The sequence below is a fragment of the Syzygium oleosum genome, unplaced genomic scaffold (assembly GCF_021117445.2).
Source record: "Syzygium oleosum isolate NSW1041296 unplaced genomic scaffold, Sole_v2.1 Sole_v2.03, whole genome shotgun sequence".
Classification (NCBI taxonomy): domain Eukaryota; kingdom Viridiplantae; phylum Streptophyta; class Magnoliopsida; order Myrtales; family Myrtaceae; genus Syzygium; species Syzygium oleosum.
Window position 1 is genome coordinate 16417573 of NW_026607487.1, and position 11596 is coordinate 16429168.

Genomic DNA, 11596 nt, shown 5'->3' on the forward strand with positions numbered 1-11596 from the left:
TGGCGGGCTAGCTACGAGGCAACAAGCCAAAAGGCTCATTAGTGAAAATCGTTAACCGCGTATACTTATAGTTATCAATATTTACTTATCATCCAAAAAAGTTAAAAATTACAAGAAATTTTGTGGGATCATAATTAACTATTCCAAAATATTAAGAAAATAGGTAACAGGAGAGGTACATAAAGGTTTCGTAAGATTTAAATTCATGATTTTCTATTCTGATATCACGTGAAATTTTGTGGATGAATGCATAATTTAATAAATAAATATTCTAACCCGAGTATTTGAGCATAGTATCCGGTTTACGGGACACACATTATTATTATTATTATTATTATTCGTCACGGGAAAAATGAATAAAAAAATATAAAGAGCATGCGAGCAATACCGCGTATAAAGCCAATTTCTTCTATTTTTCTTATTATGCCCATATTATCATTTTCAATAAAAAAAAATTTCAACATAAAAATCAGAGAAAATTGAACCAGCTCGTCGGTGGTGATGATCCTCGAGCCCTTCACGCTTTTCCAGATCTGAGACAACCTCCACTGCCGGACTGATCAAATTCCCAATCTTCCACTTCGCCAACAAGACGACGAAGAAGACGAAGAAGAAAGAAGAAGCAGAAGATCATCAATTCAACTCTCGGCGTCGATCCCTCGAACTCCACGCAGATCCGAGGCGCCCCTCCCATGGCGCGCGCCCCGCTCGCGATCCTCGCGATCCTCGTCTCGCCGTTGCTGTTCTCCGCCGTCGCCCTCTCCAAAACCCTCAAGCGCGACGGTAAAAAACCCCCCCGATTCCGATCGATTCGGCGCCCATTCTCGCTTCGGATTTGGTCGAGCTTCATTTCTATCTAGCTGCAGTTAGCTGGAGGGTCGTTCCTGCTTGATTGATGGATGGTTGTTGCTTCGGCGCGGCTTCTCGAATGCCGTGAATGCCTTTCTTTTTCTTCTTCTTTCTTCTTTTTTTTAAATGCGGTGGTGAACCTTGGCGAATCTTAGGCAGTTTTGTGGATTCTTTTTGGGGTGGGGGGGGGACGGGTGGGTTCGAGGGCGATTTGTTGACGCGGTTGCTTCGCTTGAAATGCGGTTGCAGTGAAGGCGTTGAATGAGATCAAGGCGTCGCTCGGGTGGAGGGTGGTGTACTCGTGGGTCGGGGACGATCCGTGCGGGGACGGCGATCTGCCCCCTTGGTCCGGCGTGACGTGCTCCTCTCAGGGAGATTATAGGGTCGTGACCGAATTGTAAGCTCTTGCGATTGTTCTCTTTGGGATTTCTTTGTGAATTGGCCGTTAGTGGGGCTCTGTTAATGTCATTTTGTGCGTTTGCGTAATCAGATGGATGGGTTTGATCCTTGTCTATATGTCGGAATTGACCGGTTTTTTGCCCTACAGGGAGGTTTATGCAGTCTCAATCGTAGGGCCTTTTCCAACAGCGGTTACCAATTTGCTGGATCTGACCAGGCTGTAAGTCTCCGTGTGTCGTCGCTGCTTCTTTCCGTCGTGAGTTTAGCTCACTAGACGCGTAACATGTGAAGTTGTGCCATGATTCAAGATGTTAAAGTGCTGAAATTTTGATGACTCAGTTTCCTGTTTAAAATTGCACATGCGCATACGTTTGTCGTTTCGCAGTTCCACTTATAAATTACTATCTCTTAAACAAAACACTGGGAGACTGGAGTTTCTTCCTGAAAAACTGAGTGTTGAGTCCTCGACTTTTCTGTGTCTTAATTGCACAGAATAATTAGGTTATTTATTATCATATTATCAATTGATATGTCTGTCTCCACCGGCAGGGATCTCCATAACAACAAATTGACAGGGCCTATTCCTCCTCAGATTGGACGGTTGAAGCGTCTCAGAATACTGTAAGATTGTTGGCTTATGGATGAATGATTCCTCATATTTGCTTTGCTTCGGTGCTGCAGCAAATTTTGTAAAGCTGTTTGACTCAATATAGTAGAACATCATGTCCAGTGAGTATCAGTGGACTACCTGTTGAGGTTTTTAAGGCCTTATGACTGCCATATGATAATTTTCAGAGGAAATACCCTTCCTTGGAATTTTTTTAATGCACTGGTCATTGTATATTGTGTCTGTGCCTTTGAGTCATCTTACTCAATCTCTGTTATGTCGCCAGTAACTTACGATGGAATAAGCTGCAAGATGTGATTCCTTCGGAGATTGGTGAACTGAAGAGTCTGACACATTTGTAAGTTATTTCTCCTCTGTGACTATGATTATAATGGTTCTGCTATACTCTACAAGGTGAGGGCAGATTGTTTTAACAAGGGCACTTCACCGCGTGCTACTTCTTTCCTTCCTGTGCACCTGACAAGCCAAGTTTCTGCAGATATCTTAGCTTCAATAACTTTAAGGGGGAAATTCCTGCGGAGCTTGCTAATCTTCCTGAACTTCGATATCTCTATCTGCAAGAGAACCGTTTGACGGGACGAATTCCGCCAGGATTGTGCAACTTGCCAAATCTGCGTCACCTGTAAATTTTTCTATTCATCGGGAAATCTTTTAATAGAGCACTCAACTTATTCTTACTTGTTACTAATCCCATTTCTATATTGTGCTTCCATAGGGATGTTGGTAACAATCATTTGGTAGGTACTATGAGGGAACTGACACGAAATGAAGGCTGCTTTCCAGCTTTGAGGAACTTGTAAGTACAATTGCTGGCAAGTCTGTAGTTATTAACTCTGGAATCTTGGTATGTTTTTGCTTCTAACAAACTCATTCCATCTGAACATGGCAGTTATCTAAATAACAACTATTTTACTGGAGGCATTCCAGCACAGCTTGCTAATGTCACCAACTTGGAAATTTTGTAAGTATCATTTAGTGCCTCCTCTCATCATTGTTCTTTTCTTTTTAAATGTGCAAATATCTAAAATACCTATTAGTCCATAATTTACTGTTTTGGATTTACTTCTCTTACCCTAAGTCTTTCATGGCATTGATTGCTCTGTTGGTCGCAGGTATTTATCCTTCAACAAAATGTCCGGAATTATACCAGCCGAAATTGCTCATATTCCTAAACTAACATTCTTGTAAGTTGCCTTTTCTGTACTTATAACACTTTGGGTTGCCTGGAGGATTCACTTAAAAAAGGTTTATAATCATGACTAGTCAGTTTTGTATGTAGATATGCCTTGTATTTACAACGCTAGCAGTTTCTTTGGCAATGTTAGTAGTAGCACTGTAAAGCTGTGTACTCTAGACACATCGAATGGTGTATACAATAGCCGTATCGTGTAGGTAATAGAACTTTCTTTGTGAAGAGAAACTGTTTTAGTCTGTCAGAGATATAAAAGAACAGAGAGTAAAAGAAAGACAATCAAAATGATGCAATATGAGAAATAAGCAAAAGTGGAGCATAAATCTCATGTACGCTCAATCGCATTATCACGTCGGATGCCTAATGGTTTGCTTTTTAATTAATATTTCCTGGAATGCTTTTGCTTAATGAATACTCGAAGTAAAAACAGTTTAGAGCCAATGAACATTTTCTCTTTTTGAGGTTGAATTCTTGGTCGTCTTCTATATACACCACTTGAGTTGTTTTTGGTATGTAAGATTTTTTGAGCCTTAACTTTGTCATTTTCTTGTAATTATTTCCACACGTTAGCATGGTTGCCATCCTAGCATGAGCTAACTAAAACAAGGACATGTTTCTTTGTTTTTACTTTAATCTGTTTGCAACTTATTCATGTTGAAGTTTCTTTGTTGATCTCAGATATTTGGATCACAATCAATTTTCCGGAAGAATTCCTGATGCTTTCTACAAACACCCATTCTTGAAAGAAATGTGAGTCCCTTTTGGCACCCGATAGGATAGGAATCTCTCATTTGCTCGATGTCCTCCTACTTTGTAACTCCTAGCATTAATTTATGATTATCTGCATATTGTGCAGGTACATCGAAGGAAACTCATTCCGACCAGGTGTAAAGCCAATCGGAGTTCACCGAGTTCTTGAACTTTCTGACTCCGAATTTCTGTTTTAGTTGAAGAGAACAACACGAGCTTTTGATTACATAGGATCATGTCAATACCTGGGGAAACTAGTTTAATTAGCTGATGCAAGCCAAATGGTGATGTTCGTCACGCAATATTTTTGTGCAATAGGGTTAATGATTTTGTTCATGTAGCTCAAGTGAGTCCATTCATCATCTTTAATTCTCAGTTTCTTTTGAGGTGGGAACTCGCAATGTTTTTTATCAGTCCAATCAATTATCATCGATCGAAGTGATCGAGTCATGGTACTTACAGCTACCAGTAAAAGAACTTGTTGACGTTACTTCTCCCAAGTGGTTAACTAAGTTTGGTCTCAACTTCTCTTCACTTCTGTTGATTAACATTCAGGGAAATTGGCTTTGTTTAAACTATAGTACACTGCACTGCGAACTGATCTGGTCGCGTGCTCACCGTATCCTACAAGTTCGTGCGGCAAGAAAGCCACATTATTGTGGTCTCACCACGGCATTCTGTTGCTGGCTCTCGAGCACCAAATGTTGGACTGGGAATGAACCAGTCTCACCATTTTTTGAGGGTGTGAATTTGGAAAAGTTGAAAATTTGCAAACGAAGCAAGAAGCACCGCCAATTGTCTATCTCCAGATCCATAGCGTGAGTTTTATCAGAAAAGCACCTACTGGATAGGTAAAAAAATTCTATGCCCAACAGCTGACCTGTGTCCACACATGATTTTTGTATTTCCGGATTTTCATGCATTTGGCTCGTAGAAAATGATCAGACAAGATAAAAGGAAATATGCACGCTTCAAGTTAAGAAAATGAATTTTTAACTTGACAAGGGGAAATCATTTTTCTTTACGATGGAATTTTCTCCGAAACAAAACGCACCCTCAGATTTCATCCTAAATTACATCGCTTCGCTACCTGGAGTTTAGAAATCCTAGTAAAGCCATGGTGGTGTCTTCACATAAAAATGGGTGGATTTTAAATGTATTTAATAATTAAATTATCAGCAACAAAGAAGTCGCATCCGAGCTTTCATAGCTCAGTTGGTTAGAGCACCCGTTTAGTAAGCGGGAGGTCTTGAGTTCGACTCTCAATGAAAGCACAATTCCCTTTGGTTTTTTCTTTCCCTTTTTTGGGGGAAGAATTACACCCGACCCGCTCTGGCAAGAAGGCTTTATGTGTTTGGTATCAAAACAAATCCATATGTGTTTTGAAAAACTGATGCTGGAAACAGATTTTTTAATCTATTTCGACGTATATTTGAGAAGACGCATATAGGCACAACATATCGTAACAAATTTACAGCCTGTCCCTAATGCCGATCTCTTTTTGGTTTCGAGTTCCCATAATTTGGATTTAAATTTGAGAAAAAAACAGAGAAAGATCGAAATATCGCGAAATACCCTTTTAAGATAAATTTAGGAGAAAAGGGAAAATTTATCTACTAGAAACAATTGCAACCACATCTACGTGAAACCTCTTGCCTTTATATTCGCAACGTGACACTTCGGTTCGAAATCGCTCTATGGCACACATAAATTCGCCACCCATTCACCCAATGAGCTTGAACATGTTGATTTTCGTTCCTCGGATTTTGATGATTGTTTTCTTAAAGTTTGAAGAAAGTACGTAAAAGTATATTAGGCAATTTCAAATATTACTTATGATATTAAATCTATTCATTTACTTGAAATTATATAGAATGGGCGATATATATCATCACACAAAAATAATCGAATTTGAAGTATGGTTTATTTCATGGTGTAAATAAATAATTTCAAACAAATTCTAAATTTATGAGTTAAATGGGAAAATCAAGCCAGCTAAAAATATATGTTCTTACTAAATAAATTTTTATTTAGAGAATATCTCTTTTCATTGAGTGAATAAATTGTACTTAGAAACTCACTTAATTTAGAGAACTCAACATGTATGCAGTCATATTTCCTATATGCTTCAGGAACATGAATTTACTATGAGATCGAAAAATTATAAATATCAAAAGATCCTAGCTTATTTTTAAAAAAATAACTTTTCGCTAGTTTATACATTTTACTTTATGCTTTTGGACTTCACTTAATTAAGTACTAAGCTTATTCCCAGTCAAGAAAATCTATTCAGATAAGAACTGAACAAAGTAAACTGATTTGATAGTCCACTTGCATTAAATTTGTAGATTCTTCTCCAGGGATAAGTTCTAACAAACATTCAAGCAATTTAATTCAGTAAATGGAGAAAATTTACAAATAGATCAATTGACTTAATCCTTCTTTTAAAAAAAAAGTAAAACGAATCAATTCAAAGTATCTATATGTCTATAATAATAATTGACTTAATCCTTCTTTTATTATAGACATATTTTTTTATAATAAGACAATTCCGATAACTCAAAAATAAGGTTGAATTTGCAAACAGGCTAAGGGTATTCAAACTCTTTTTTCCTAAAAAATTTTCACCATATCTCTATTTCAACTTGACTTTGTTTTAAATTTTCATGCACTCTTTTTTTTATTTCGTAATCGAATATTTTCTCTACTCAATAGAAAACCACCTCAAATAACGAAAAAAACTAAACTATATCCAATATGATTGCGACCAGCGCGAATATTCAAAATAAATAATGATACAAACGAGATTAAAAACGAAGCGGTAATCATCTCTTCTATTGAAAAAATAGAGTTCCGAGGTATATCTATTTGGATATGCACGAAACAGAAGATAATAACAACGCGGACTATATCTAAACAACTTCTTGTAGGATAACACTTACCAGACATGTCGTTGCCGATCTTACAAGAGCATATGTATATATTTACGATGTGATGCTCTCAAGTTTCTTGTTTAGCAGTCGACAATGGAGTCCAAGGTGGGGCTAGGCTTGGTTTCTCTTCTTCTCCTACTCCTCTCCTCGCTGTTCTCGCCGTCGTCGTCTTCAGCAGCAGATGATGTGAAGGTGGCGGTGAAAGGAGAGGCCGCCATTGCCGTGACGGACGACAGCTTCATATGCGCAACCCTGGACTGGTGGCCCTCTGACAAGTGCGACTATGGCCAATGTCCGTGGGGATCGGCCGGCATTCTCAACCTGGTATTCTTAATTTTTCATTTAGTTACTTTTATTTCTTTGTTTTTCTTTTTGGGAATATGGTATATCGAAAAGTAAACATGTTTTGTTTTGTGGGTGTTTTGTGAATGTGGTGACAGGATTTAGACAACAAGATCCTCTCCAATGCTATTAAAGGTAAACTTAATTTCATTCTCATTAGTTTATTTGTTCGAGTTTTTTATTATGTTTATCTGGTTTTAGTGTTGAAGCTGTAGATTTGTCCCTAACTTAGGATACACGGCTTTCATTATTATTATTCGGTCAGATAATTCGACGATTCGATTCTCGACAATTTTGATTTGTAGTTGCTGACAGTCCCATATTATTTTATTCGAGTTAGCTTATCCGATTGCTCATTGGATTATCCTTATATTGAACTATTAAAAAAAAGAATAGCATGAAGGAAATTAAAAGAATAAAGAAATAAACTTATGCAGATTTGATCTAGTTTGGAAAAAAAATGGACTTCGATTTCTATAAAGATTGAAAAGATCTAAATTCAATTTTAGAACCGAGATGGAATTAAGGAATGACCTAATTGTTTCAACTATATTAAGTTTATAACCTTCGTACCAATTCATATTGGCTTTCGTAAGAGAACATGGATTTTTATGAAAATAATTCCTAATTTCTTTTCTTATTTTTACTTTTCACTGTTCAATAGTAATAGTAAACTTGATGGCTGGTTAAGAACACATATACCTTTATTTATATACGATGGTTATTCTGTTCATCCTATCTGCAGTGAAAGAATGTTGGAATGGAAACTATGATAGCAATACATGGCTAATCACATTTAGCGAGCTAAACAATCGAGTTGAAATATCAAAGTCGCTGAAAAATTACGAGCAAAGCGAGATTTTCTTGGTTTATTGGGCTACGTAGTCTTTAATAGTTAAGTTGTGCACAAATCTTTTTCAAGTTCGATGAGCAATGCATGTAAAGAAGGATGCAACCCCATAAGAATTTGAAGGGGTTGAGATGTTGATTTCAAGCAAAGTGATTAATCCTTTTCTCTCTATTTTCATATGAGGATAAGCATAATATGACATCAAATAATGCCTAATAACCAAGCAACCAGCATAAATCCATTTTGTGTATCAATATCGATGTATAATCTACTTATCATGTGTAAATTGTCACAAACAGTGCAAGCGCAACCACTCTAGATGTATCGAGTGGCATGAAATTTGATAGTTGAAAAGTATATTGTTGTTAAGAGGCATACATGGAATTTGGCTACTGCTGAAGACGTTCTGAACTCCGTGAAGATCTGGGTAACATGTTTTGCTACAAGTTATCATCCCATAGCTTAGGCTGATCTCTGGTCCAAGTCCAAACTATAGAGTGAACTTCATTGTTGTACATCTTGTGACCGTAAGGTTTCATTGTCATTGCGAATTGCAGCATTTAACCCTCTGAGAATACGAGTCGGAGGCTCATTGCAAGACCAGGTCGTATACGAGCATACGCATTCGTACAACAAGAAATGCCCCGAGTTCGAGAAGAAGGACGGCGGCATGTTTGGATTCAGCGAGGGTTGCCTCGGCACGCAGAGATGGGACCAGCTTAATTACTTGTTCAACCAAACAGGGTATTGCTATTGCCCCCTTAGACAAATACTAGTCCCAATAGGCAGCAAATAGTAAAATGTAAGTACTTTGCTCTTGTTGTGAAATTGCAGTGCTCTGGTAACATTTGGCTTGAATGCCCTCAATGGGAGGACGAGGTCCAAGCAATCCGACAGCCTCTTTGTCGGGAAGTGGAAAAACGGCAATGCCCGCCATCTGATGCGGTACACGCACCACAAAGGTTACAAGATCGATTCGTATGAATTAGGTGAGAGGCCATATATATATATGTCACTGATGTCCATATTCACGTAAATTTCGGTCCTGTGAAGCTTGCATGGTTGGATCCTGTCATGACTCGATTATGTGCCTTCTCAGGAAATGAGCTGTGTGGATCTGGGGTCTCTGGGAAACTCACGGCGGAACAGTACGCGGAAGACGTTATTAAGATGAAGAAATTCCTGATGAAATTGTACCCCGACGAGGGGTCCCGGCCCAAGGTTCTGGGTCCCGCCGGGTTCTACGACAGGAAATGGTTCGAGACCTTTCTTAAGGCCACTGGACCGGGCGTTGTCGATGGAGTAACCCACCACACTTACAATCTCGGTGCAGGTAACAACTTTGCAAGTTCAGATGCTGAACATGAACAGAACCGAGATTTCTGAATATCTTTTGTTTAAATTAAATGGTGCAGGTGTGGACCCGACGCTAATCGACAAGGTCCAAGATCCATCTTACCTGGACCAGATTGATAAGACATACAAAGACGTCTCAGACACGGTCAAGCAATTCGGGCCTTGGACCGCGCCGTGGGTCGGAGAAGCCGGAGGGGCTTACAACAGTGGAGGCAAAGATGTATCAAATACCTTTGCCAATGGCTTCTGGTATGAACGTGTTTTTTTTTTCTTTATTTTTTCATAAGGGCTTCTGGCATGAATTGACGCTCCAAAAGTAGATTTTCATACTCATACATTCAACTATATAAGCAAAAAGGAGGATATGAACTCAAAAGGTATACGAAATTTAGGTACTTGGACCAACTGGGGATGACATCTAAATTCAACCACAAGGTATTCTGCAGACAAGCCTTGATTGGAGGGAACTATGCTCTTCTCAATACCACGACGTTCATTCCCAACCCGGATTTCTATGGGTCGGTCTCTCTTGCTACTTTTCATTTGTTGAGCTAGCAATCAAAATAGAAGATCTCTACGAGTGTTATACATATTCCACAGATTTATTCTTCTTTTCATCTGTTTTTTCTCCCTGGACAGAGCGCTTCTGTGGCATCGCCTCATGGGAAAGGAGGTTCTTTCGACCACTCACAGCGGCTCTCCGTACTTGCGTGCATATGCTCATTGTTCAAGGAACACGGTATTGAGTTCCTCGTCACATTTTATAGTATCATACTATTACTATCTGATATCTCATGATAAATATAGTTGAACCAATGTGAAAATTGTGATGCACTCTCCTGTGACCGTCTCTTGGACCAATTTATGCACACTTTCTTTAGCAAAAAACTTGTACTGTGTCCCAACGAAAAGTGTTTACCCCGGTGCTTTCCTGTACTTTAATTTTTTTCACTGCCGATTAGTTGAGTCAATTAATCCTAAAAGCTTTACTCATTCTCTTTGGATACTCTGATTCGATCCGAATTAATTGAAGGGGGTTGCACCCCAAGGTGTCCCATGAAACGACTGGGGAGACTAATGCAAATTGTAGAGAAACATTCTGCATTGTCACATTATTGCAGATGTATTTGCTTATAATTTCTGCATCATGAATTCTGTATTTGCAGCCTGGGGTGACTGTGGTGCTGATCAACATGTCGAACTCGACCTCCTTTGATGTGTCCATAGTCGATGATCCAAACTCGAGTCCTAGTCACCAGAAGAAGATATCTTCAGGTGGTCATGCCCAAAGAGAGGAGTACCACTTGACGCCAAAAGATGGTAATATTCAAAGTGATGTGTTGCTTCTCAATGGGACCCCGCTGAAGCTAACCGGCTCATCTGACATTCCCGAACTTAACCCGACCACTGTGGATGCATCGCAACCGATCCATGTGGCAGCCGATTCAATTGTCTTTGCAAGGCTGCAAGGCTTCAACGCTCCTGCTTGTAATTCAGCTTAAGTTGTTAGGTTTCGGAGATTCACGCATTTCTGTTTTGCCCTTCTTTTAGTAGGGAAATATCAAGGATCTTAGTATCTTGCAGCAAATCTGCAATTTGAATTTATTTAGATGTTTTCATGAAAGCCGTATACATACCTTTGGTTTGAATCTATAATGTAGTATTACAGTAGGACTTGAATGTGTCCGGCTTTTGATTAAAAGTTCAAGGAGGATCCTACAATTCCGTGGCAGAAAATGGTAAATTTTGATCGGTCACTGTAGTTTTTACTAATTTGGTGTCTGTAACTTTCACTATCACGTTGGTGAGTTTCTCAGTATGATGTAAGTAAATCTTAAAAACTTGCAAATCATCCCGTATTCGGATATATATTATTCAGGTGAAATTCCTGGTTTAACTTAGTATAAGCCCAAATGGAGGTCCCCATTTTCTGTACCTTTTCTGTTTTTTTCAATTTTTAGGCTAGTGGTCCAAGCAAAACTTGAAAGGAGTTTTAAGTTAATTGCATTAACAAATCACATCACCTTTTAGAAAAACCTAAAAAGGTTTCATTGTTCTTCTGCCATAAGTTCCTGTGACATACCGAAAAAGCTTACCTTTTTCAAAAACTAAAAACTATGCAATATCTTGGATGGCGTTAAGGCTTTAGGGTGCTTCGTTTTGCAAAAGAGAGTACAACGAAAAGGGCACAAAAGTTAGAGAAAGCATTCTGTTCCTTCAGCAGAAAGTAAGTCAAAAATGCAGCAGTGGCATGCAGAGAAAGAATACTTTGCTTGGCCTTATGTTGGCTGCCGAGA

General features: G+C 38.8%; 2 protein-coding genes and 1 non-coding gene across 3 annotated transcripts; all 3 read left to right on the plus strand.

Annotated features, from left to right (window-relative positions):
• Positions 1 to 481: 481 nt before the first annotated feature.
• Positions 482 to 4256, plus strand: LOC115672081 (probable leucine-rich repeat receptor-like protein kinase At1g35710). The gene is made up of 11 exons (XM_030593843.2): positions 482 to 783; positions 1099 to 1246; positions 1397 to 1468; positions 1798 to 1869; positions 2142 to 2213; positions 2355 to 2498; positions 2592 to 2672; positions 2766 to 2837; positions 2989 to 3060; positions 3747 to 3818; positions 3925 to 4256. Exons 1-11 carry the CDS (start codon positions 693 to 695, stop codon positions 4013 to 4015), a joined length of 987 nt encoding a protein of 328 aa, XP_030449703.1. The 5' UTR covers positions 482 to 692; the 3' UTR covers positions 4016 to 4256.
• A 762-nt stretch (positions 4257 to 5018) lies between these two features.
• TRNAT-AGU (transfer RNA threonine (anticodon AGU)) lies at positions 5019 to 5092 on the plus strand. The gene has a single exon. It is a non-coding gene; the product is annotated as a tRNA-Thr (tRNA).
• A 1752-nt stretch (positions 5093 to 6844) lies between these two features.
• On the plus strand, positions 6845 to 10940 carry LOC115671836 (heparanase-like protein 2). The gene is made up of 9 exons (XM_030593490.2): positions 6845 to 7075; positions 7192 to 7228; positions 8501 to 8687; positions 8778 to 8932; positions 9043 to 9276; positions 9359 to 9548; positions 9692 to 9817; positions 9939 to 10038; positions 10466 to 10940. The coding sequence occupies exons 1-9, from the start codon at positions 6845 to 6847 to the stop codon at positions 10799 to 10801; spliced, it is 1596 nt and encodes a 531-aa protein (XP_030449350.1). The 3' UTR covers positions 10802 to 10940.
• Positions 10941 to 11596: the final 656 nt, after the last annotated feature.

Coding starts and splice junctions, on each gene's coding strand:
- LOC115672081 (XM_030593843.2), top strand. CDS start 693: ATGGCGCGCGCCCCGCTCGCGATCCTCGCGATCCTCGTCTCGCCGTTG. Junction 784..1,098: donor CAAAACCCTCAAGCGCGACG/GTAAAAAACCCC, acceptor ATGCGGTTGCAG/TGAAGGCGTTGAATGAGATC. Junction 2,838..2,988: donor GTCACCAACTTGGAAATTTT/GTAAGTATCATT, acceptor TGTTGGTCGCAG/GTATTTATCCTTCAACAAAA.
- LOC115671836 (XM_030593490.2), top strand. CDS start 6,845: ATGGAGTCCAAGGTGGGGCTAGGCTTGGTTTCTCTTCTTCTCCTACTC. Junction 9,549..9,691: donor ACCTTTGCCAATGGCTTCTG/GTATGAACGTGT, acceptor TACGAAATTTAG/GTACTTGGACCAACTGGGGA. Junction 10,039..10,465: donor CTCATTGTTCAAGGAACACG/GTATTGAGTTCC, acceptor CTGTATTTGCAG/CCTGGGGTGACTGTGGTGCT.